At 48.5% G+C, this 24,944-nt stretch overlaps 4 protein-coding genes across 8 annotated transcripts; 2 read left to right on the forward strand and 2 right to left on the reverse strand.

Moving 5' to 3' along the window:
• Nucleotides 1-2,346: 2,346 nt before the first annotated feature.
• On the reverse strand, nt 2,347-3,723 carry Nup44A (nuclear pore complex protein Nup44A). Its single transcript, XM_017169575.3, has 4 exons — nt 3,522-3,723; nt 3,026-3,463; nt 2,759-2,967; nt 2,347-2,699 (listed from the first exon to the last, which is right to left on the reverse strand). The coding sequence occupies exons 1-4, from the start codon at nt 3,630-3,632 to the stop codon at nt 2,393-2,395; spliced, it is 1,065 nt and encodes a 354-aa protein (XP_017025064.1). The 5' UTR covers nt 3,633-3,723; the 3' UTR covers nt 2,347-2,392.
• A 324-nt stretch (nt 3,724-4,047) lies between these two features.
• Nucleotides 4,048-19,968, forward strand: ACC (acetyl-CoA carboxylase). Of its 4 annotated transcripts, none has more exons than XM_070284605.1 (14): nt 6,880-7,012; nt 8,337-8,525; nt 8,697-9,100; nt 9,172-9,293; nt 11,159-11,525; nt 12,687-12,975; nt 13,050-16,783; nt 16,843-17,145; nt 17,206-17,376; nt 17,437-17,865; nt 17,937-18,806; nt 18,874-19,221; nt 19,288-19,422; nt 19,486-19,968. In XM_070284605.1, the coding sequence occupies exons 2-14, from the start codon at nt 8,357-8,359 to the stop codon at nt 19,624-19,626; spliced, it is 7,482 nt and encodes a 2,493-aa protein (XP_070140706.1). In that variant the 5' UTR covers nt 6,880-7,012; nt 8,337-8,356; the 3' UTR covers nt 19,627-19,968. The 4 variants fall into 4 exon arrangements, with proteins under 4 accessions (XP_070140707.1, XP_070140706.1, XP_017025054.1 ...); XM_017169565.3 differs by having other exon boundaries at nt 8,340-8,525; XM_070284606.1 differs by lacking the exons at nt 6,880-7,012; nt 8,337-8,525 and adding an exon at nt 4,048-4,309.
• A 55-nt stretch (nt 19,969-20,023) lies between these two features.
• Nucleotides 20,024-21,591, reverse strand: CSN4 (COP9 signalosome subunit 4). Its single transcript, XM_017169573.3, has 2 exons — nt 20,907-21,591; nt 20,024-20,852 (listed from the first exon to the last, which is right to left on the reverse strand). Exons 1-2 carry the CDS (start codon nt 21,465-21,467, stop codon nt 20,202-20,204), a joined length of 1,212 nt encoding a protein of 403 aa, XP_017025062.1. The 5' UTR covers nt 21,468-21,591; the 3' UTR covers nt 20,024-20,201.
• A 248-nt stretch (nt 21,592-21,839) lies between these two features.
• On the forward strand, nt 21,840-24,871 carry LOC108076641 (PX domain-containing protein kinase-like protein). 2 transcript variants are annotated; one of them, XM_017169571.3, is made up of 8 exons: nt 21,841-22,222; nt 22,367-22,652; nt 22,721-23,135; nt 23,190-23,368; nt 23,434-23,673; nt 23,733-24,037; nt 24,161-24,365; nt 24,475-24,871. In XM_017169571.3, exons 1-8 carry the CDS (start codon nt 22,121-22,123, stop codon nt 24,669-24,671), a joined length of 1,929 nt encoding a protein of 642 aa, XP_017025060.1. In that variant the 5' UTR covers nt 21,841-22,120; the 3' UTR covers nt 24,672-24,871. The 2 variants fall into 2 exon arrangements, with proteins under 2 accessions (XP_017025061.1, XP_017025060.1); XM_017169572.3 differs by lacking the exon at nt 24,161-24,365 and having other exon boundaries at nt 21,840-22,222.
• Nucleotides 24,872-24,944: the final 73 nt, after the last annotated feature.

The raw sequence follows: 24,944 nt of genomic DNA on the forward strand, positions 1-24,944 counted from the left end.
GCCGCTTATGGTTTATGAAATTTGCATATGCATATGGGTTTCTGAGCCACTAACTAAGCAAGCACGTGAGCACCCGATCCGCGGCAGTTAGTTAAGCCGGCTGCACATTCGCCACCCGTAATTAGGGATCGGGGTTAGCAAGGTGCTGGGGTCGCGCAACCACAAGAGCACTGCAGGAACCCGAATTTCCACGTAGAACAGGAAACCCGGCGAGACCAAGATCGGGTCAGCGCTCCAGAAAACTGAAAACCCAAAGGGAACTGTGTCATAAAAGGTAAAGGTAGGTAAAATACATCATAATATTTTAGCTGATCCGCTGGCTTGGGGTGTTTTTGTGGACAAAATACATAAATTAACTAACTAGAATTTAACACGTTTCTGTGAAAGGTGATTTACTTAATGAATGTCCTATGGGTTTAGGAATATCATAATAGATATGAAAGCAAAGGAACATTTTTTAGATACGGTTTAAGGATCAGTTTTTACGGTTTTTATTAAGGAGTTATACATTTATTTACGTATATTATCATTAGTTTTTTATTAAAATTTGTACTTATATATCTTTGAGGTCGCCACGGTGGCGTAACCCCTTAACCCTCTAGAGCTTAACAATTCCTAGATCCCATGGGAATCATTTAATTTAATTTAATATATTGTTTAACTACTCGCCAATGAAACACTTCAAAAGAAACACTTAAAACCTATATTGCATTGCAGCTGAGCAACCGAAATTGCTGTCTTTGGAATGTGGGAAAATTCGAAATCACCCCCGGAAAACGCGCGAGAAACAATCTTTTGCGCATTAATTTATTTTTGCCGGTTAAACACATATAAATGTTTTTTCTGCCAGGACTTACCACTATGTGAGAGACCTCTGAGCTTTGACTTCCCACGCGACATGCTAGCCACCACCATCACCGCCGCCCACAGGGCAATACCCAAAAAGGTATAGAGGGTGTATATAGGGGTGGCTCTGCTCGGGATCGGCGTCAACACCATCGCCTTTGGCATAATACACACGTCAAAACTTCCAATTAGAGACAATCATTCGGATCTGGGACAGGGGTTCCCTGATATCAACCCGGGCAGGGTGGTTTTATCACAGAGGCAAAGGCTACAAAAACCATCGAGTCGGTTGAACTGGATTTCATTCCTCGGATTACCAGCAGAGCAACAGGATCAGTAGCAGCAGTAGCAGTACCCGGAGTACCTGCCATGGGATGGTGGTTGCATATCATTATAATTGTGCGGTGTCATCGACAGGGAAATGATTCCCATTTTTATTGCGGTTCGGGTCAATTAAGTGGAATATTTCGCGACAACTTCGAGTTCTGAATGGTTTTTCGTGTCAAACATCATAAAAACGCTCAAGTAATATTTAATTTATGCACATCTGGAGCAAGAGCACATGTGGACGTAATGGAAATGGAATTACATTCATGTGTGTAAAGGACATAAAGGTCCGTTGCCTTTGTCCGCGAGACTGTGTGGGGTTAATCGAACACAGATATATGAGTAAATGGGAGTTAATAAATCCATTCAATTTGAATGCAATAATCACTGAACTTGAAAATGCCTTTTATTTACTATTATTTACTGGCTCTCTCTCGCTCTCGCCTGCGCTCAACCGCTTTAAAAATAGCCAGCATATCAGATCTAGCGCTCGCGCCGTCTCACAGACACACATGCGGAGGGTACGGCCGGAGAACGAGAGAAATTTTATGTATTATTTTCGTAAGTGCCTCGCTCTGGCTTGTCATGTGAACTTTAATTTTGTTTTGATTATTTCTTTGCGGGGAACATAGTCAGAAATCAATAATTGCCCTAGTTAGCCGGCTGAAGTTTGAGCAGCGGCCAACCCGTCGGATCGAATGTGTGCGTGTGGTGCATCTGTCGGCATCTTCCAAGTCCCCACGTTTATGTGATGTAATATATATACGAGCTGAAAGGTGAAAGAGATACTGCCGAAGGCGATATGTGGACTAGGAAGCTGCTCATCGGATTTATCAGAATGCCGACGCCGGCTCATGTTCCAAGGCGTAAGTGACCATAGAAAGCAGTCACAGAAAGAACATTATCATCACATTTAAGATCTATTCCTCATAAAGTCGTAACCATGAATGAACGAATTAGCAAAGATTATTAACAAGCCCAACGTTACTTCTGGCCTACTTTGTTAATAAAAAATATTTCTCGAAATAGGTTTCCTATATAAAGCAACAATATATATAAAAGTAGATTAAATGTATTACAATTTTTACCTTAACTCATTCGATTAGAACAAATCGAACTACGACATCCCTCCATCCATGATGAAGTACTCCTCATTAAAATCAACCAGGCCACTTTCAACTTAGGCATTTATTTGGAAATCTAACGATAAACTACAAAATCAGTGCCACGGCACCTGGTTACCAATGGTGCCCTTCTTGTAGAACTTGGCCGTGGCCGAGGCTGTGGTGGCCAATGTCGGAGTGGGCGGAGCCGGCTCGTAGGTAGGCCCGCTGCCCTCCGCCTTTAGCACGGCGGCACAACGCCATTGCTTGTTGTAGTTCATTCGCCAAAGGCGAACACAACCGTCATCACCGGTAGAGATTAGCATGGTGGCCAGCATATTCCAGCAGACGCGCCACACGGGGCAGTTGTGTTCGCTGAACTTGACGGTCTGGATGTCCAGCTTCGAGTTACCAGTGGCATCCCTAGAAGAGTTAGGAATCGTTAGTCATGGGCTTATTTTATGAGGTTCTCTTGCTCTTACGTTACACCCCGCAGATTAACAATGTAGAGATCCTTGCTGGCCACGGCCAGCATGTGGAAGGTGCGACCGGCATTGGGGGCGAAGGCTACATCAGTGACTGGATCAGTTATATCGTTCACAGTCTCGATTTTTACACACTTGCGGGCATTCTCGCTGTAGGCAAATAAGAAGACCTTGCCAGTGGGCGTGGCCGCCTCATCGCTGCCCGCCTGCAAAAAATTAAAGTTAAAGAGATTTCACAATCAAAGTCAATAAAAGATTCCTTACCGCCAACAGCTGGGTGACCATGTAGGTGGAGGTGTTCCATGTGAGACAGCTTAGTGGCAGTTTATTGGCGATCTCGTGCTGCACAGGCCACTGCGAAAGGTTCATAATGTCCGGTGCCTCGTATATGCGAATGATGCCATCCGCAGATGCGGTGGCCAGCAGCAGTCCCAGGTACTTTGGAGCGAACTCCACGTCGGTGACGCTGGTGCGCGAGTCCACTAGCGTGGTGCGACGCACCCAGCGGCGTGTGGGAGCGTTGGTCGACGATACCTTTTCGCCAATCACCTCTTCCCAAACGGAAGCCGTGCGATCGAAGGAGCATGTGGCCACCACCTGACCGAACTCAGGGTGCGCCCAGGACACGCGCCAAATGGAGCCGGAGTGGGCCTTCCAGCTGCTGGTCACGCTCCACTTGCCCTGCCCGTCCTCGTCCCAGATCTGCGGACATAATTCATAATCACAAAATTGGTTGTTTACAAGAAACCACCGGCATCACCTTCACTGTCTGGTCGCTCGAGCAGGTGGCCATCCGGCGGCCGTAGTAATCGAACACCACATCATGTATTACGTCCTTGTGATCAGCTATTATCGGTTCCACATCAAACATTCTCGAAATCCTTGTTTATTTGCCGAAATCTTTATAAAATGCACGCGCCGAAATGCCGTTTCGCAAAACTCAGTGTTGGATAACGAAGCCAGAACAGCTGTTGATTGCTGCTAAGAACTGTTTGGTATTTTCAGACCAGGACAGTATTTTTTTATTGGATTACGTTTTTATGAAAAATAACATTTTCCAAAGAAACGGGAGAAGGAAAGCATTCCGCTTATTGGTTGTCGGTTTGAACCAAATTGTCACCCTTTTCTATTTAGGACACCTATTCATTCAATTTTTATGCACCAACAAAATATATAAAATCAAAGAGAACTGATTTCCCGCGCTGAGCAAGTGTGGACAAGTGTGGTTTTTCGGTCAACTTTGACGAGGCGCTAACGCTTTAGTAGCAAATATAGAAACAGTCACACTAATGAACAATTTCTTATTTCAACGTCTTGAAACGAAAATAAACTATTTTGTATGGTAATTTGCTGGTGTCGCGGTAACTGGAACGGTCGAACACACCTATCATACCGCCTGGGATCCCTGAATATCCGCGAATCGGGATATCAAAGCCGGAAAAGCAGTGACAGAGAGAGAAGACAGTTTTGCACCCGGAAAAAGAACAGTTATAGACAACAAAATTGCCAACAGAAAGAAACGTGCGAAGCGCAATACGATGGAGAAGAGTAAGTGCGGTAATCTAAGCGCCGAACGGCTAATTACAGCCTGATTCGCATGTATGCAAATGAGTGGGGTTGTTCACCTCGCTAATAGCGCCGTCTACAGCATAGATCGGGACCCGTGTTTGTTTATCATTTGAATTTGTTGGCTAAAGGGCGGAATCCCACATCAAAGTGCAATGGGCAGCATATTTTTTTCGTCTTCAATATGCTCGCCTTTCTTCCGCGCTCTCTACCACGGGTTCTCTCGCAATCCGTCTCTCACTCGTTACTGACCTTGATTCCTATTGGATTTTACACATCGCGCGATGCCCGTGACGTATGTATGTATGTGTGTATGTGTGAGAGCGTGTGGGCGAGTCAGCAGCATATCTGCCAGTGTGTGTGTGAGTCAGCCGGCTTCAATTACCTAATAATAAATAAATTGAAGATTGTGCATCTCTAGAGAAAAAGTGCACAGAAAGAAAAAGTCCTTTGTAGATTGAGTATGCAGCATATTTTTTGGTAGAAGCTATTTTGTACACAAATTTTTTAATATCTTATTAATATTAATGAAGTTAAAACATATGTCATAATACTGTTCCATTTAAATGATTCATATGTTTTATTAAACCAATTTCTTTTTTCATAATTTCATAATTTTAAAGCCAAGATAAATTAAAACTATCATTTACTGATTCTCCGTAGATATTTCCTTATCTACATATTTTTTCCAAAAATTAGTAAGTTATTTTCTGTGGAAATATAAATAGATTTTTAATTTTAAAAATTATTAGATAAGAAATTGTCACAGAGAAAAGTTAATTTAAATCTTTGGTAAATTTAAATTGAGTTTAAATCCAAATGTGTTTTTTTTTCTGTGTAGAAATCACAAAGATACTTTTATAGAACATCTTGCCAGATTATTTTTTGTGTAGTAATCCCGGAAACAGGTTAGTTTAAATTCCCTTTCGAATTTAAAATTACTAGATACTTCCCAGCAACATTTTGCTTTAGTTCTTTTTATAGAACCACCTGGTAGAGAAGCTTGTTTCTGCCCGTGTAGAAATCCCTGAGATAAGCCCATCGAAATCAGGCGTCTCACACGCGACCGACTTTCGGTTCTATTGTTATTATTTGGAACCGATATCAGTAGACGCCTGATTCTGCCTGGCCACGCGCCAAACATGAATAATATGTGCCAAATCGAGGAGCAAAACACACAAAAAGTTTCCGTGCGATAAGATGCCCGTGAAAGATTCGGCGGGACCCGTCCGCCCCGCCCGTCGCCGTCACTGTTAAGTATTAATCATAATCGGTCGCCAAGGCCAATGCCAAAATCGGAAGATTTTTCAGTCGACTTCCACAGTTATCTGAGATTAAAGCCGGGCGTCGCGGCGGGAATTTCTTTTATGACTTTTAAAAAACCTCTGCTGATGCCACTGTGATCGGCGATGGAAAAATGAAAACAAATCAGCGGGATTCGCGTGTTCTGTTCGTGGCAGCGCAAACTGAATCCCGTTATTCATTATACCATTTCAAGTGCATCGCTGCTCTAATCAATTTCAGGCCTTTTTCGCTGCCCATTTAACCCTAATCAGCATCGCTTGCCACTTACGACAGCAAATTGAGAAATTATCATTGTTGTTATTGTTTTTTTGTGCCCTGAGTGCACTACCGTCAGTGGATGGGTCAACAGTCAGATTAAATCCAGGTGAAACAGCAACAATAACGACGGCAACAGCGACCTTGACATTGAAAGCTCCCACAATGGCACAGATACAGTTAAGAGAGAGCCGACGCGAGAGAGGAGATACAGAGAGATAGAGATCGGAAGTGGGGGAGACACACAGATGCCAGGCCGGTTGTCAACAGCTGATCGCCATCGATTTATCGGTGTTATCGCAAGTGCAAGCTCCGTTATCAATTAGCAACAAGAATGGGCCTTTTAGCAAACAGTAAAACCTCGAAATAAGCGATGTTTAAATAAAATATATTGATATTTATATTATAGGATTATTTTGAAAGGCTTTTTTTTAACATAATCATTGAAAAAAAAATTGTTTTTTTCCGCTTCAAAAGATCTTTATCAATATCCAGTGCTGACCTACCCAAGCATTCAACAGGTTTTATATATATCGTTGTAGAAGATTCGCATAATATCTGTGATATTCAAACTTTGCTGGATCCACACAGATCACTTCCACAAAATCTTCTCAATTAAACTGATACTGCGACCGCGGGACAAGCACACCTTACTTTAATGTTTTCAGATCCCTCAGAGATTTCCCAGCTTAATTCGAGTTGTTCGTATTAGTGAGGTTCAATTGTACATGTATTATTTCCGTGCACTCGGCGGCACCTGCAACAACAATTGGCTTGGCGACCCGCGAGACCCGCTGGCGATTAACATACGAGCGCAACAACCTGTACACGCACCACAGTACACTCATACAGAGCCCTAGTCACAGCTACCATATACATATGTATATGGCTATAGTTGATATTGATAGTGACGACGGCGAAGTCGGCGCTACGCCGGCGACGACGACGTCCAGGCATCGATAGTGCTTGCTGGCCGAGCATGGCCCAGTTGAGTTCCAAGCGTCGGTCACTGCAGTAGCCACCTAGCAATCGTGCGGAACCAGTCTAGGAAGTTGAATCCGATCCGAAACGATCCGACCTCGTCCACGAAACTAAGAAACTAGACACAGAGGCACACGCAGAGTGGTAAAGCGAGATCCAACATAAACGTAAAACTTAGCTAAAGAGACACTATATAGGGCGTGCCCAATCATAAAACCTAGTCAAGGCCCCGTGGAGTGTTGTTCCCAAAGATAATCGCGCAGTTACAATAAGTTTTTAGTACTTTTTGGCTATTATTAAGTAACGCCAAACAGATGCGAGTGGTGGTTCTTATCGTATCAGATTGCTGGTCATAGAAAAACATACGACTCCCAGTGGTTAGTGAGTGTTTATAAAGCGATTCCAGTCCGCGCACCTGTTGGATCAAATTCGATACGAAATCCTGGATCGTGGCGGGATTTCCGTGTTAAGCTCCAGCACAGGTGTTATGTAACACTCGGAGATCAATTCCCTGGTCTCTAATTCGCCCTTCCATGCCTTTCGAAGCCCCCGCTGCTGGCACACTTACATATTGTAATGCCAAATCATTGACCTCTTCTACTACTGGCGCAGCCAATTTGCATTTCCACATACCAGCTGGGGGTTTTTTCTGTCTTCTGTCAGCTTGTGTTTTTTTCATTTTCCTTTCCCACTCGTCTGCGTTTTGTTTTAAAATTTTAATGCTCTGCACATTGTACCCCCGATAACCGAAAATCATTTTCGTAGTTTCAAGTTGTATCGTCACCCTACCAAAGGGTATTATTAGTTGGGACTTGGGCCGATCATTAGCGCGCCAATCTTTGGCTTTTGACCCAGTCGGTATGACTTTGAGCTTCTGTATTTTTGTATAGTATTATGCATTCGTATAATCGTTGCTATATAGTACTTGTTCGATTTGATTCTAAGCTAAGATCTGACATTGATTATTTTAAACTAACATAATATAAAGTTTACCTTTGATATAAAAGTATCTACTCTTTAATAGGAAAACAATTAACTATATTCATTAAATCATCACTCTCCATAATGTATTGTTTTATCAGTAAAGTTTTCTTCTGGCTGATTTTGTACTTCAGATAGAGTATCTCGGTTTCTTTATTATTATTATTTCTTATCTGTGTAGCTTCATTGACCTGGCAACGTTTTATTTTTGGGTTTCTTAATTGTATCTCTGGCCAACTAGTTTATGCATAGATTAGCATTTTGATTTTGTTTTGTTTCGCCGATTTGGCCCACAAATTCGTGGCAAGGTTTTTGAACTTGAAAAATGCCCAAAACGAAACCAAACCAAACCGAATGCCTGCGTCCGTCCGTAGAGTTGTGCTTTCACTGCTCCGCTAATGTAACATATTTAAAGTCAGACGGACGACAGACAGTCCACCTGGGCTGCAAGATTATCTAATCCGATTTAAATTCACCTGATTTAAAGCAGCTTTTTGGACATAGCCGATGTTGATCACACTTTTCGGCACCACTCTGGCTGCTTTTCTCGCTTTCCTCTTGACATTGATCTTTGGCCGCGGCCAGAAAAGATTCAAGCCCGTCGTCGTCCCATCGGCAGGCACAGCCACCGACGCAGCAGAAGCAGCTAGCGACAGCGACAGCGACCCCAGCAATCGTAAGAATCCCACAACTTTGTTAAAAAGCAACGCACACACACACACTCGAAACACACTTGAAGGGCACACAAAAATCGCACACACCTTAGCTGATAACCCAATTGAATTAGACTCTATAGCTCGCACTTGAGATTAACCTGTGATTAACTTGCGTATTATTGTGATTACAGACAGCTCCAGCGTGATTGCAGCTACAGCCACAACAACAACAACCACAACCAAACCCAATCCCTTAGAGGCAGGAGCAGAAACATCCGCAACCAAAGCACCATCGGCGATAAAGGCGGGCGACAAGCGATATACCAAGGTCGGCGGCATCAAGAAGGTCAAGTTTTCCAGCGAGAGTCTAAAGTCCGAGGTGGAGGAGCTGTGCGAGCAGCTAAAGGATAACGTATTGACCGATCTCAATACCGACAACATTCGCATTACCTGCCATCAGAACAACAACAACAACCTTTGCAGCAAGAACAACAATAGCTTTGACATAAATATAAGCAAGATGAGCGAAACAAATGAGGCGACGTCGAATGAGACGGCAACCCAAAACGCGGAGGGCGAGCGTCCCAGCTTCCTGGTAATGTCAACTCATATATATATCATATAGTGAGCACTCTGTGATACTTAAATCTTTATTACATTCAACAGGTGGGTGATGAGATCGACGAGAAGGCTGCCGAGGCGGGTGAGGCCTGCGACGAGTTCCCCCAGAAAATGCAGAGCGACATTCGGCAGAATGGCGATATTTCGGAGCGACGCAAGCGATTGAGGTGAGCACCAGGGATATCTACTTACATTGAAAGTATTTTGTTGAATGAAAGTTCTTAAGAAAGATATCAATTAGGCGTTAGATTAGGGAGCCTAATGAGTACTGAAGATGTTACCAATAAATTTGTCTAAAAATAAGTTTTTAAATATTAATCAGTTAACAAAGATCCAGGCAGTAAAGTATTGTTTGGAAAACATAGCTAATTACCAGATTTAGCCACAATATTAAAACTGAACCTTAGAAAACACTGCTTGTACAAGAATTAAGTACCATAAAACTTTAATCAAAAGTTAAATTAATGAAATAACTTTATTACCTGCCCTATGTAAACATTTTTCTGCCTGTGTAACGCTACCAAAACAATGAACAGGTGACTACGTCACAGACAAACAACGCCCGTTGCCGCCAAACAAATCGCGTGAGTTTAGGGAACAGAGACAGCGCAAAGCTCTGGGCCATGTGTGCGAGTGAGAGCCAGTCTCAGCTTTCTGAGAACTTTTTTCGCGCTCTGCGCAAACATACAGAGAAGCCATCGGAGAGAAGTAGAGAGAATGTCGATGTCGGTGTCTTCGTATGGGGACGCCGCATTTTGTTTTCATTCATAATGTGTCAAAACTTGTTTCGCCAGCGACTCTCTCTCTCTCTCTCTCTCTCTCTTTTTCTGTGAGTCTCTCCGTTTTGCCGTACTATGCGGCGTATGAGCAATGATGGCCAACACCAGCGTGTTTTTGGCCCGCTCCGAGGTTCAGTTCCCAGGCAATCGTCGGCTCCGTCGGTCCGCATTCCGCATTCCGTGATATTCCCAGAAGTACGAAGCCAGAAGCCCCAGACCCGCTGCCCAAATAAGTTTCTCGCGTGTGCGGATATCGTTCGACATTGATTTTTGTATTTTTTTTCGGCCAGCGAACGCCGAGCGCGGTGAAAGTGGTGCAGTGTGGCATTAAAATATTGTGAGTGCGGCGGCCCCGCTTATTAGTCACACTTGCATAATTGCGAGGAGCCGATCCCCCAACGCCACAGATACGGATACATATACAGATACAGATAAAGATACGATCCATTACGATCCGATATCATTCCCCGCCTTGACTTTGCCCCTTGGATGCTATTGGCCCTCGTGGAGCTATTTAGAATGTTAAAGCGTCGCGCCAGCAAGCGTTTCGTACTTGTTGAGTCCGGTGAGGATAATGCCACGGCATCCGGATCGGGATCGGGAACGGGATCTTCGTCGGATCCGGTAATACCCCACTTTGTGGCCGTCGATTGTGGCCAGGATGAGGCCAATAACAATGGCGAGATGAGTGCCAGCATCAGCAATCACAGTGCCAACATCAACAACAACAACCAGGCGTCGTTGTCGTCATCTCTGCTCGCCGTGCCCGGACCCCCGGTGGGAACCCTAAAGTAAATCGCCCCTAACCCCCTGTATTTATCAGTTACGAACGATTATATGTTTATATTGCAAAACGAGATTCGTTGACAAGTTGTAAACAAAGGAGAATTATGTGCAAGAACTTTAGATCGGAGGGAAAGAGATCCGAAACCGGTTTTGTCAAATCTTCAAGCTCATTGCCCGCCCCTCGCTATTCTCTCCACCTGTCGCATCACGCCATTATTTACACTGATCAGCAAAATGTGGAGCTGGGGGCTTCTCAGAGTTAATTGTTAATTGTTTTTAAATGCCTCTTCTTAAGCTTTAATATCCTTATTTTATTTGCATTAGATTAACAATTAGATGATTTTATTTTTTACCCATAGAATCTACCGAAAACTTAATTTAATATTTATTTAACTAAAAGCTAGTTAAAATCATTATCTGATAAATTCTAAGATATTTATATATTAATTTCCCTTGACCTCTTCCAGACCGAGCATGTCCCGGGGCACTGGCCTGGGCCAGGATCGCCATCAGGATCGTGACTTTCACATCGCCACCACCGAGGAGTTTGTGAAGCGCTTCGGCGGCACCCGGGTAATCAATCGTGTCCTGATTGCCAACAATGGCATTGCGGCGGTCAAGTGCATGCGATCCATCCGACGTTGGTCCTACGAGATGTTCAAGAACGAACGAGCCGTGCGCTTTGTGGTGATGGTCACGCCCGAGGATCTGAAGGCCAATGCCGAGTACATCAAGATGGCCGATCATTATGTGCCCGTGCCTGGAGGTTCTAACAACAACAACTATGCCAACGTTGAGCTCATTGTGGATATTGCACTCCGCACTCAAGTGCAGGTGAGTCCGGAATCTGGAAACTGGGGGCCACGCTGCCATAGTGGTCGCTCGGTGTCTATTTAGTTTGGTGGGTTCCACCTCCAACCACCCCGGCTGCATCGTACGATTCGTATTTACACACTGTCAAAGTCAAGCGATCGCAACCCGGCATACCAATGGAGAACCCCTATTTGTGCGCTCGTGTGTGATAGTATGGGCTACACTGGGCAACAAAGAGCGCGAAATAGTCTAGGGCCGGGTTATTTATGACACTGTGACACTGTGTATCTGCCCTGCCTAATTATCGAAATTGCATATCGTATAAAATATATATATATATATGTACGTAATGCTATCGCTTAGTTTATCTGTATGTTTTAACACCGACACTCGTTAGCAATTTAAATGTTTTTTTCATGAAGGTCCTTACTTTTACACTTGTTAATTATTATTCTACGTGTCGATTGGCTTAAACCAAAGTTAAGATAATACGTAAAACGTTCCACCTGAAAGCAACAAAGTTTGTTGAATATATAAAGTCTAACTTTGTAGGTATCCTTAATGGGTCGTTAATGGAGTCCAATTTTTTATTAAATGTAGCAAACACACTCTTTTGAATGATGTATGATGATATGATATATCGAAAACAAGAAAGGAAGCTAACTTATAGACATTGTAAAGACCTTTTTCAAGTAGCTATCTTTGGAGAGGTAGCAATTATAAATCTAGGAATTGCCATTCAAGTATTGTTTTCAAAACAAACCCCATACACCTGTAATCTATTTTCTTAATCAAGGTGCTCCCCCTCGCCTGCTGCTCCCCATAACAATCTGAACCTTAAGTACACGTAACTCCGATTTATATGCCTTTTAAACACTTACATCGTAGTGGAAATTCACTCTTCGGTGTTTACTTTCCATTATAAGGTACATAAGGTAGAGAAGGGCGCTGAGGTTAATTAGCAAACGTCAAGACAGACACCTTGTTGCCCAGTGTGAATTATCTATTTTGTTTTGCTATCCGCGGCAATGACGTCACAATTGATTTTTACCCAGCCATAAAGCTCCATAATTGTTACCGCTCCACTCCGCTTCCACTACCACTCCAGTGTCCTTGGGTCTTGACTTATTGAATCAACATAAACTGATTGTGAACCAATTTTCTGATTTCTGCCTATTTCAGGCCGTCTGGGCTGGCTGGGGTCATGCTTCCGAGAACCCCAAACTGCCGGAGCTGCTGAACAAGGAGGGTTTGGTGTTCCTTGGCCCGCCGGAGCGTGCCATGTGGGCGCTTGGCGACAAGGTGGCCTCTTCGATTGTGGCCCAAACCGCCGAAATACCCACGCTGCCCTGGTCCGGTTCAGATCTGAAGGCTCAGTACAGCGGCAAGAAGATCAAAATATCCAGCGAGCTCTTCGCCCGCGGCTGTGTGACGAATGTGGAGCAAGGCCTGGCAGCTGTCAACAAGATTGGTAAGTGAAAACCCAGTCGAGAGATCAATTAATATTATTCATGAAGTTTTATTAATGAATCCTTTTTATTCAAGGCTTTCCGGTGATGATCAAGGCCTCTGAGGGCGGTGGCGGCAAGGGAATTCGTCGTGTGGACACCGCCGAGGAGTTCCCCGCCCTGTTCCGGCAAGTCCAGGCGGAGGTGCCCGGCTCACCCATCTTCGTGATGAAGCTGGCCCGGGGAGCCCGGCACTTGGAGGTGCAGCTGCTGGCGGATCAGTATGGCAATGCCATCAGCTTGTTCGGTCGTGACTGCTCCATCCAGCGTCGCCATCAAAAGATTATCGAGGAAGCCCCCGCCATTGTGGCCCAGCCGGAGGTGTTCGAGGACATGGAGAAGGCTGCAGTGCGTCTGGCCAAGATGGTGGGCTACGTGAGCGCCGGCACGGTGGAGTATCTGTACGATCCCGAGGGTCGTTACTTCTTCCTCGAGCTGAATCCCCGTCTTCAGGTGGAGCATCCTTGCACGGAGATGGTGGCTGATGTGAATCTACCCGCCTGCCAGCTGCAGATTGGTATGGGTATTCCCCTCTATCGTCTCAAGGACATCCGACTCCTGTACGGAGAGTCTCCATGGGGCTCATCTGTGATCGACTTTGAGAATCCGCCAAACAAGCCGCGTCCGTCTGGCCATGTAATCGCCGCCCGCATCACCTCCGAGAATCCTGATGAGGGCTTCAAGCCCAGCTCGGGCACCGTTCAGGAGCTGAACTTCCGTTCCAGCAAGAACGTCTGGGGCTACTTCAGTGTGGCCGCCAGCGGAGGGCTGCACGAATTCGCGGACTCTCAGTTCGGACATTGCTTCTCCTGGGGCGAGAATCGCCAGCAGGCTCGCGAGAACCTTGTGATTGCGCTGAAGGAGCTGTCCATTCGTGGCGACTTCCGTACCACAGTTGAGTACCTGATCACCCTGCTGGAGACGAATCGGTTCCTGGACAACAGCATCGACACCGCCTGGCTGGACGCCTTGATAGCCGAACGTGTGCAGTCCGAGAAGCCGGACATCCTGCTGGGCGTTATGTGCGGATCCCTGCACATCGCCGATCGCCAGATAACCGAGAGCTTCTCTAGCTTCCAGACCTCGCTGGAGAAGGGACAGATCCAGGCGGCCAACACCCTGACGAACGTAGTGGACGTAGAACTGATCAACGATGGCATTCGCTACAAGGTCCAGGCGGCCAAGAGCGGTGCCAACTCGTACTTCCTGCTGATGAACAGCTCGTTCAAGGAGATCGAGGTGCACCGCCTTTCGGACGGCGGCCTGCTCATCTCCTTCGAGGGTGCCTCCTATACCACGTACATGAAGGAGGAGGTAGATCGCTACCGCATCGTCATTGGCAACCAGACGTGCGTGTTCGAGAAGGAGAACGATCCATCGCTGCTGCGCAGTCCCTCTGCCGGCAAGCTCATCAATCTCATTGTGGAGGATGGTGCCCATGTGGCCAAGGGCCAGGCCTACGCCGAAATCGAGGTGATGAAAATGGTGATGACTCTGACCTCGCAGGAGGCGGGCACGGTGACGTTTGTGCGCCGGCCTGGAGCTGTTTTGGATGCCGGATCCCTGCTGGGCCACTTGGAGCTGGACGATCCCTCGCTGGTGACCAAGGCGCAGCCCTGCAAGGGTCAATTCCCCCAGCCGGAGAATGCACCTGTTCCCGAGAAGCTAAACCGCGTGCACAACACCTACAAGAGCATCCTGGAGAACACCCTGGCTGGCTATTGCCTGCCGGAACCCTTCAATGCCCAGCGGCTGAGGGACATCATAGAGCGGTTCATGCAGAGCCTGCGGGATCCGTCGCTGCCGCTGCTGGAGCTGCAGGAGGTGATTGCCTCCATTTCGGGACGCATTCCCATCTCCGTGGAGAAGAAGATCCGGAAGCTGATGACCCTGTACGAGCGGAACATAACCAGTGTGCTGGCCCAGTTCCCGTCGCAGCAAATAGCCAGCGTGATTGACAGCCACGCGGCCACGCTGCAGAAACGCTCGGACCGGGATGTCTTCTTCCTGACCACCCAGAGCATTGTCCAGCTGGTCCAGCGGTACCGCAACGGCATTCGCGGTAGGATGAAGGCCGCCGTGCACGAGCTGCTGCGCCAGTACTACGACGTGGAGTCGCAGTTCCAGCACGGACACTACGACAAGTGCGTGGGATTGGTGCGGGAGCACAACAAGGACGACATGCAGACGGTGGTCAACACCATATTCTCGCACTCGCAGGTGGCCAAGAAGAACCTGCTGGTTACGCTGCTCATCGATCATCTGTGGGCCAACGAACCGGGTCTGACGGACGAGCTGGCAAACACGCTGAGCGAGCTGACCTCCCTGAACCGAGCCGAGCACTCTAGGGTGGCGTTGCGATCCCGCCAGGTTCTGATCGCCGCCCACCAGCCGGCCTATGAGCTGAGGCATAATCAAATGGAGTCGATCTTCCTGTCGGCCGTGGACATGTACGGCCATGACTTCCACCCGGAGAACCTGCAGCGTCTGATCCTGTCGGAGACGTCGATCTTTGACATCCTGCACGACTTCTTCTACCACTCCAACAGGGCTGTATGCAATGCCGCTCTAGAGGTCTATGTGAGGAGAGCCTACACCTCCTACGAGCTGACCTGCCTGCAGCATCTGGAGCTCTCTGGTGGCCTGCCGCTGGTGCACTTCCAGTTCCTGCTACCCACCGCCCATCCCAACAGGCTCTTCTCACGCATGTCTTCGCCGGAGGGCCTGGATCATGCGGCAGCCGAGACTCTGGGCAGCTCGTTCGTGCGCACTGGTGCCATCGCTGCCTTCGACTCCTTTGAGCACTTTGAGATGTACTCGGATGAGATTCTGGATCTGCTGGAGGACTTTGTGTCTCCGGCCATGGTCAATGCCAAGGTCCTAGAGGCTGTGGAGGCGGCTGACTCCATCTCGGACAGCCGGCACAGCACCTCGATTAATGTGTCGCTGTCGGATCCCGTGACCCGGGCCAATGCTGCCGAGGAGGCCAAGTCCACGGAACCCATTCACATTGTGAGCGTGGCCGTGAGGGAAACGGGGGAGATGGATGACCTCCAGATGGCCCAGATCTTTGGCAACTACTGTCAGGAGCACAACGAGGAGCTCTTCCAGCGTCGCATCCGTAGGATTACCTTCGCTGCGTTGAAGAAACGCCAGTTCCCCAAGTTCTTTACATATCGTGCCCGGGACAAGTTCACGGAGGATCGTATCTATAGGCATCTGGAACCGGCATCAGCCTTCCATTTGGAACTGAATCGCATGAAGACGTACGACTTGGAGGCTCTGCCCACGGCCAACCAAAAGATGCACCTGTACCTGGGCAAGGCCAAGGTGTCCAAGGGCCAGGAGGTCACGGACTATCGCTTCTTTATCCGCTCGATTATCCGGCACTCGGACCTGATCACCAAGGAGGCCTCGTTCGAGTATCTGCAGAACGAGGGCGAGCGAGTCCTGTTGGAGGCTATGGATGAGCTGGAGGTGGCCTTCTCGCACCCGCACGCTAAGCGCACTGATTGCAACCACATTTTCCTGAACTTTGTACCCACCGTCATCATGGACCCGGCCAAGATTGAGGAGTCTGTGACCAAAATGATCATGCGCTATGGTCCGCGTCTATGGAAGCTGCGCGTGCTGCAGGCGGAGCTGAAGATGGTTATCCGTCAGTCGCCGCAGTCACCCACTCAGGCAGTGCGACTTTGCATTGCCAATGACTCGGGCTACTTCCTGGACATCTCCATGTACACGGAGCAGACGGAGCCGGAGACGGGCATTGTAAGTATCTTAATAACCCCTTTCTCCTTAAAGACTCTTATTAATTTCTCCCCCTGCAGATCAAGTTCAAGGCGTATGGAGAGAAGCAGGGATCCCTGCATGGCCACCCCATCTCCACGCCCTACATGACCAAAGACTTCCTGCAGCAGAAACGCTTCCAGGCGCAGTCCAATGGCACCACCTATGTGTACGATGTGCCCGACATGTTCCGCCAGATGACCGAGCGACACTGGAAGGAGTTCTCCAAGGCCCGACCCACAGTGGATATACGCATCCCAGACAAGATCCTGATCGAGTGCAAGGAACTGGTGCTCGAGGGTGACAGTCTGGTGGAGATGCAGCGGCTGCCGGGTGAAAACAATGTGAGTTTGGGCTTTAGAAGGTCCTGAAGCGTAATTTTCATGATTATTTTATATTTCCAGTGCGGCATGGTAGCTTGGCGCATTGTTTTGGCCACTCCCGAGTATCCAAATGGTCGTGAGATCATTGTCATAGCCAATGACCTGACCTACCTGATTGGTTCCTTTGGCATCAAGGAGGACGTGCTCTTCGCCAAGGCCTCCCAGCTGGCTCGCGAACGTAAAGTTCCTAGGGTAAATATATCTCTTGGTGTTACCAAATCTAAAACTTACTAATCCTCCATTCCCCTCCAGATTTACATCTCCGTAAACAGTGGAGCTCGCATTGGTCTCGCGGAGGAGGTAAAGGCCATGTTCAAGATCGCCTGGGAGGATCCCGAGGAGCCAGACAAGGGCTTCAAGTACCTTTACCTGACCACCGAGGACTACGCCCAGGTGGCCAACCTGAACTCGGTGCGTGCCATTCTGATCGAGGACGAGGGAGAGCAGCGCTACAAGATTACCGATATCATAGGCAAGGATGATGGTCTTGGCGTGGAAAACTTGCGTTATGCAGGTCTCATTGCCGGAGAGACATCTCAGGCTTACGAGGAGATTGTCACCATTGCCATGGTGACTTGCCGGACCATCGGTATTGGCTCCTATGTCGTTCGGCTGGGCCAGCGTGTCATCCAGATTGACAACTCGCACATTATACTCACGGGTTATGCCGCGCTTAACAAGGTAAGCTGCTGAATAATAAACCCTTAATAGATTTGTTCAGTGTATACACGTTATCCTTACCCATTTTTCAGCTACTTGGACGCAAGGTATACGCCTCAAACAACCAACTGGGCGGCACCCAAATCATGTTCAACAACGGCGTCACCCACAAAACGGAGGCCATCGATCTGGACGGTGTCTACACCATCCTCGACTGGCTCTCGTACATCCCCGCCTACATTGGCTGCGACCTGCCCATCATTTTGCCTAGCGATCGCATCGATCGGCCCGTGGACTTCATGCCCACCAAGTCGCCGTACGATCCCCGGTGGATGCTAGGTGGCCGCGTCAATCCCTCGAATGCCAACGATTGGGAGAATGGCTTCTTTGATCGGGATTCGTGGAGCGAAATCATGGCGCCGTGGGCCAAGACAGTGGTCACCGGACGTGCCCGTCTCGGCGGTGTGCCCGTTGGTGTAATTGCTGTGGAAACGCGCACGGTGGAGGTGGAGATGCCCGCCGATCCTGCCAATCTCGATTCGGAGGCCAAGACCCTGCAGCAGGCGGGTCAGGTGTGGTATCCAGATTCCTCGTACAAAACGGCGCAGGCCATTAAGGACTTTGGACGGGAGGAGCTGCCGCTGATTGTGTTTGCCAACTGGAGAGGCTTCTCTGGCGGCATGAAGGACATGTACGAGCAGATCGTCAAGTTTGGTGCCTACATCGTCGACGGATTGCGGGAGTACAAGAAGCCGGTGCTGATCTACCTGCCGCCCAACGCAGAGCTGCGAGGTGGTGCCTGGGCTGTGCTGGACTCGCTGATCAACCCGCGCTACATGGAAACCTATGCCGATCCGGAGGCAAGAGGAGGAGTACTGGAGCCGGAGGGCATTGTGGAGATTAAGTACAAAGAGAAGGATCTGGTCAAGACGATACATCGCCTGGATGCCACCACCATTGCGGTAAGTTTTAATGCCATTAATTATAGTAATAATATTTTTAATTGCATTTTTTTCTGTTAAAATACAGCTTAAGAAGGAGTTCGATGAGGCAGTGGCTTCTGGCGACAAGGTCAAGTCCGCCCAGGTGGATGAGAAGATCAAGGCTCGACTGGCCATGCTGATGCATGTCTATCACACGGTGGCCGTTCACTTTGCCGACCTGCACGATACTCCCGAGCGGATGCTGGAGAAGGAGTGCATCAGCGAGATAGTGCCCTGGCGCGATTCCCGCCGCTGGCTCTACTGGCGCCTGCGACGCCTGCTGCTGGAGGATGCCTACATCAAGAAGATTCTGCGAGCCCAGGACAATCTGTCCGTTGGCCAGGCCAAGCAGATGCTGCGACGCTGGCTAGTGGAGGAGAAGGGAGCCACAGAGGTAAGACTTACTAAATATTACCCAGGCCGGCAATATCTGAATGTATAAATAACGATTCTTTTTCAGTCTTATGTGTGGGACAAGAACGAGGAAATGGTGGCCTGGTATGAGGAGCAGAGCAATGCCGAGTCTATTGTTTCCCGCAATGTAAACTCCGTGAGGCGAGATGCCATTATTTCCACCATTTCGAAAATGCTCGAGGTAAGCAGTGATAAATCTTCGGGTTAAATTTTTAGTGACCTTTTACCTTCTTGTTATCCCCAGGACTGCCCCGACGTAGCGCTGGACGCTGTGGTTGGTCTCTGCCAGGGCCTGACGCCCGTCAACCGGGGCGTGGTCGTACGCACACTGGCGCAGATGCAGCTGAATGAGGAGACCTCCTCGTCCAGTAATAACCAGGGATGATTCTACGCTAGGTTCTAAGTTCAATTTCCCCCCTCTAAGTTCATCCCATATCCATCCCCCCCTCTTCTCAAGCCCCCCCTGCATGATGTGCATTTTGTTTAGTTGAATTTGTTTAGCCTAAATCTAGTTATGTATGATGATTGGAGTTAGGATTGTAGGAATGGGTAGATCCTTGGCCCCCGGATGTAGTCTTACCGTGTACATATATTCGAGTATGTATGTATCCCCCGAATGCTAAAGTCATTCCATTAGTTGTCTAAGAACAAACGTCCTTTGTACACACAGAGCTTTTTGAATTATACGAGTTACTGAAAATATACAATACATTTTTCCAAAAAAGCACTGTCTGCCAGGTTGTGTTCTCTTGTTGTGTATTCTTTTGGTTCCACAGGATCGATAATGTACATAATTTCATTTATTTTTTATATAAATTAAAAATGAAATCTAACACAGACGCAGGGCGGCGGCCAATATCCGATTTGCTGCGCTTCTATTTGCTGTTTTTTCTCGTGACGATGAAGGTGATGACGGTGAGGGGTGCAGAGATGGATGGGGTAGCCAAGGCTTAGCCGGGTTCAGTTCAGGTTATCCAGCCAATCGGGCTCGGCCACACTTATCTTCTCGATTATGGAATTCACTTGATAGCACAGCGACTGTATCTGCCTGTCCCACTGCGGCAGGAGTTCGCGGTTCTCAAAGTGCACGATGCCCGAGATCTGGTCAATGTGTCCATTCATGCGGCCCTCGGTGATCATCTGGGAGGCAATCTTCTCCGCCTTCACAGCGGGTATGTCAAGCAGGGCGCCCAGCTCCTCGAAGGTGATGTTGTTGTACAGCTTGCTGGCCGACAGCAGGTTGTGCTCGAAGACGGCCCGGTCCAGAATCGAGGAGCCGTCGGGCGTGGCCGCCTTCTGATGGTCCTGCAGCAGGGCCTCGAACTCTTGCAGCTCAGAGCGCCGAATGATGCGCTCCAAGTACATCTTCTCTAGGATACCATAGGCCGGCAGATGCTGGCAGCGTTCGTCCTTGAAGAGAGTGGCCAGCATGCGGGAGCGCTGTTGGCCGGCGGAGGCGAGAACTGTACAGATTAGAGCCTTCTTTAGCGCCGTCATGCGCTCGCCCTGGTCCACGATCTTGCGGTAGGAGAGCTCGTTGTAGCGCTGGGCGGCCTCGATGAACTTGCGCCGGTAATCCAGGACACGGGCATAGCAGACTTTGTAGAGAACCTAAACCGGTGGATGATGAAAAGTTTATACTCTGGTTGAAAACATAAGACTCACTTGCAACTCCTCGGAGTTGGTCTCGGCCTGCAGAAGCGAGGCGCGATTGATGAACAGCTCGGCCTGCACCGAGTCGTTGTCCTCCAGGTAGAGACGGGCGATCTTCAGATAGGTGCCCAGCTTGCACTCCACGGAATACTGCTTCTGGCCCGTCTCCAGGGGAATGCCCACTAGTACCGTGGCTGCCTCGCGCCACTGCTGGTTGCGCTCGTAGATATTGGCCAGGTGGAACCGAATGCCGGCCACCTGCTCCTCGAAAGAGATTACACGCGGGTGAACCTTCTCCAGGGTGAAGTGGGAGAGCTGCTTGGAGAGGTCGTCGGGCAGCTTGCTCAGCTCAACGCCCACATCGTTGAGGATCTGGCGCGAGATCACCAAGCTGACGTGCTCGTTCACAATCGCCTCCACAAAGAGCCGCAGGCCGTCGATCAGTTCCTGGCCGGTGTTTGCGAGCACCGTCTTCAGCAGCTGGCGGTACTTGTCCGCCTGGTCCTTGTGCGTGCCGGGGAAGTTGTTCAGGCCCATCAGCTGGTTGCGCAGGATCGCCGTCGAGATGCCCATGTTGGATTTGCACAGTTTTCGGCCGAGTTCAATGTATTCCCAATTTATTTCGCACTATCTAAGAACAACAACGCAAGCTCATCCCTGTTATCGATAACTCGCGAATCGGGCCGCGGCAGTGCTGCGCATGTAACTGTTTCAAGCTAAATCTAAAACAGGTGAGTAATAACTTGTGTTGGCTTAATCTACATTCCAGGAAAACTAAACACCTTGGCCCATATCAGAGATATTTAAAAACATCTTAAAGTCTACAATGTATACAAAATAGAAGACATTATTCTAATTCTCATTAGCCAGAAATTTAGCCTTTTAAACGCTACTTAAGGATGTCAACTCTGTGCTGGTGTTGACTAATAACAAACGAAAAACGCAAAGCTGTGCAACACTGGTTTAACGATTATAAGTAAACAGTGAAAAAATATTTCTGGTGCGGGTCCATTGGGTCTCGAACGAAAAAACAAAAATACAGAGCAAGAAAGACAATCTTTGTGTGTTAAATTATCAGTGCTTGGGTTAGGAACTCAAAATCAGCCTGTGCGTCACCGTAACACTCCGTGCCGCGCGTCCAAAAGGGTGGGGACAAAGCGAGACCCACACATATGTACACACATTTATCGAGAGGCAATCAGTGAAAATGTATCCAAAGGAATCCAATGGCCATATTTGCGAGCAGATATGAACGGAAATTGCCAATTGATGACACCCAAACGCTGAGCTGCGAGATAACCGCCGTCGAGGAGGTCGACGGACATACGGTACGTAGATAGGGATTAGAGCTCCTGCTGCTGCTGACCCCCCAGCGAAAAATCAATAATTGTTGATGATGATTTCATGCATTCGGTCGGTGTCTGTATGCGTGCATGTACATATGTATTTATGTTTGTTTGTGTCTAATGCAGGAATACCTGCTGCGCGTGTGGAGGGGCACCAGCAGGGAGAACTCGTGGAACGTTCTGCGCCGCTACAATGACTTCGACCGGCTGGACAAGTGTCTCCGGATCTCCGGCATCGAGCTGCCGCTGCCTCGCAAGCGCATCTTTGGTAACATGCGTCCGGATTTCGTAGCTGAACGGAAGCAAGCTCTGCAAGTGTACATAAACGCCGTACTAATGAATCCCATACTGGCCTCATCGCTGCCAGCCAAGCGCTTTGTCGATCCCGAGAGTTACTCGCAGTCCTTTCACGGTGCGTTGATCTCTCTCTCCTGCTCTGGATTCTCTTTAATTTCTGCCTGCAATTTTTCACCTCCACAGACCATGCCGTGCAGAACGCCTTGCTCTGCCTGCGATCAGATGCGGCGTGGGCTTTGGGCGGAACCATGGGCGCCATAGGCTGGCGCCTCAGAAAGCACTACTTCAAGGTGACGCCCAAGCCACCAGAGAAGAGCAGCAGCCACAAGCAGTTGGTCAAGAGCGGCTCCCAGACGCACCAGAGCAAGCATTTCGCCTCCGGCAGCAGCAGCAATGGCAGCGGCCACTCCATCGATGCCGGCACCCTTGATCCGGGTGCAGAGGTAGTGGCTGAATGGTTGGAGTACGGGCCGGACAAGTTTGTGGACGAGAAGGAAATTAGTGGGATACTAAAGAGCCTGATGGGTCTGCAGCATCCGCACATCGAGCCCGTCATCTTTGCCGGCCACACGGAGAGCGGTTGCCTTGTGATCAGGAAGTGAGTCTTAATATTAATAGGAAGCTCTCGCTAAATTGTTTCCTGTCCCCATAGATTCCACAAGCACGGCACCTTGAAGGATGTGCTGTGCATGGCCACGCCAAAGAATCCCTTCCTCAGCAAGTATGGCAATCCGAAGGGACGCACTGCACTCTCCATGAAACAGGTGGCCACCTATGGCAAGCAGATTCTAGAGGCCCTCATATTTTTGCATTCCAAGGGGTACGCCTACGGTAAGTTCCCAAACTTACCTTATTTCAGATCTCATAAACTTAAGGTTTGGGTTTTGCATTCGCAGGTCACCTTCATTCCGGAAACATAGTCATAGTGGACGATTGCGTGAAGCTTTTGGACATTGAGAATTACCTTGTGGGCGTTCCGGCGTTCTACAGACCCTTCTTTGTGCAGCACAGTAAGATCCATGCCATGGAGACGGTGGATGTCTACTGCTTTGGGCATGTCCTGTTCGAAATGACCATGGGCTATCCGTTGCAGGAGTCTGTTGTGCGACAGATAACGGAATGTCCAGAGGCCTTGAGTGAGTTCAAGAACTGCTTTCATTTTAATTCGGAATGATTAAAGTTTTACCTTTTGTAGAATGCCTGCTGGAGAGCATTTTGTCGAAGGAGGCCTGCAAGGCAGGCCTTCCCACGCTGGAACAGCTGCTGGGTCACAGATTCTTCACGCAATATGCTTCAACGGAGGGCGCTGGCGCCGCCAATGCGGAGAAGCCCTACTTTAAGCTTTCCCTGAACGCCAAGGAGCTGCTGAAGCAGGCGGCCCTCAAGAGCGAGAATCGCCTGCGGGATGAGCAGAAGTCGGTGAAGAACCAAAAGCGCATCGTGCGCGTCCAGGAGCTGATGAGCTCCGAGGAGGAGAAGCGCAAGTCCAAGCAGAAAGCAGTTAGTTGCCCAACCTTCCCCCCAATTCCCACGTAGATCTTGCCAACCCTTCCACACAGCAACTTAACGAACACTTTTTGGTTTCTCTTTCTTTCGTTTATTTGAATCGATGCTTACGTCTAGAAACTAGAGCACAAACAGTCGAAGCTAAAGCAGCAAGTATCACTCCAAACGAACAATGGACGCTTGTCGCTTGTGGCTGCCACTGCATCAGCAGCAACAGCAGCTTCCTCCTCCAGCACGGTCCTGGGTGTAGGGTTAAGTGCGGCCGACTCCTTCAACCGCTCCGACAGCACTCCCGAGGAGCCCACACTGGCCGGCCTCAAATGTAGTTATCTAACAGCCGTTCACAGCTTCAAATCAGTAGTTTGTTAGCTTTCTAGCCCCCGGAACTCACCCGGACTCACTTTCGTTTCTGTTTTTTTTTTACCTTTCAGCCCCACCGCTTACTCCGGCTCCGCTGGCGAGTGGAGCACCCGTGGAGCGGCAATCTTCCACACCGAACATGCTGGCAGAGGACACGGAGGCCGGCGATGGAGATGGAGAGGGCGATGAGGTGACCCGCTCGGCTTTGCTGGAGTCCATCTGCAAGTTTAACCGCGGATCGCTGCGCAAGGTGCGCTCCAACGACTAAGAGATTTATAAACGTTAAAAAAAAACTTTTCGGACCAAATGTGGCGTTATGAAATAACACGGTGCCATCAGGAAAAACAAAAAACCAACTCGAAACTAATCGAATTCCAAAAGCTACATTTTTAGAGGCATATTTGAGACTCAAAAAACCGCAGAAGCAGAGGAAGAATATAGCGCATATACCCAAAAAAAGAAAAACAATCCAGCAATTACTATATATGTACTAACGAAACCCACTGATTATAATTATTGCATCTTATACGTGTCCACTATA

Source organism: Drosophila kikkawai, chromosome 2R (assembly GCF_030179895.1).
Source record: "Drosophila kikkawai strain 14028-0561.14 chromosome 2R, DkikHiC1v2, whole genome shotgun sequence".
NCBI lineage: Eukaryota > Metazoa > Arthropoda > Insecta > Diptera > Drosophilidae > Drosophila > Drosophila kikkawai.

What these genes read in the sequence shown, in the direction of transcription:
- Nup44A (XM_017169575.3), bottom strand. Translation starts at nt 3,632, where the DNA reads ATGTTTGATGTGGAACCGATAATAGCTGATCACAAGGACGTAATACAT. An exon ending in CGAGCGACCAGACAGTGAAG is followed by an intron (nt 3,464 to 3,521) that starts GTGATGCCGGTG and finishes TTATGTCCGCAG; the next exon opens with ATCTGGGACGAGGACGGGCA. An exon ending in GTTAATCTGCGGGGTGTAAC is followed by an intron (nt 2,700 to 2,758) that starts GTAAGAGCAAGA and finishes TAACTCTTCTAG; the next exon opens with GGATGCCACTGGTAACTCGA.
- ACC (XM_070284605.1), top strand. Translation starts at nt 8,357, where the DNA reads ATGTTGATCACACTTTTCGGCACCACTCTGGCTGCTTTTCTCGCTTTC. An exon ending in CACTCCGCACTCAAGTGCAG is followed by an intron (nt 11,526 to 12,686) that starts GTGAGTCCGGAA and finishes TGCCTATTTCAG; the next exon opens with GCCGTCTGGGCTGGCTGGGG. An exon ending in TGGATGCCACCACCATTGCG is followed by an intron (nt 18,807 to 18,873) that starts GTAAGTTTTAAT and finishes GTTAAAATACAG; the next exon opens with CTTAAGAAGGAGTTCGATGA.
- CSN4 (XM_017169573.3), bottom strand. Translation starts at nt 21,467, where the DNA reads ATGGGCATCTCGACGGCGATCCTGCGCAACCAGCTGATGGGCCTGAAC. An exon ending in CCAACTCCGAGGAGTTGCAA is followed by an intron (nt 20,853 to 20,906) that starts GTGAGTCTTATG and finishes CCACCGGTTTAG; the next exon opens with GTTCTCTACAAAGTCTGCTA.
- LOC108076641 (XM_017169571.3), top strand. Translation starts at nt 22,121, where the DNA reads ATGGCCATATTTGCGAGCAGATATGAACGGAAATTGCCAATTGATGAC. An exon ending in GGTTGCCTTGTGATCAGGAA is followed by an intron (nt 23,136 to 23,189) that starts GTGAGTCTTAAT and finishes CTGTCCCCATAG; the next exon opens with ATTCCACAAGCACGGCACCT. An exon ending in CACACTGGCCGGCCTCAAAT is followed by an intron (nt 24,366 to 24,474) that starts GTAGTTATCTAA and finishes TTTACCTTTCAG; the next exon opens with CCCCACCGCTTACTCCGGCT.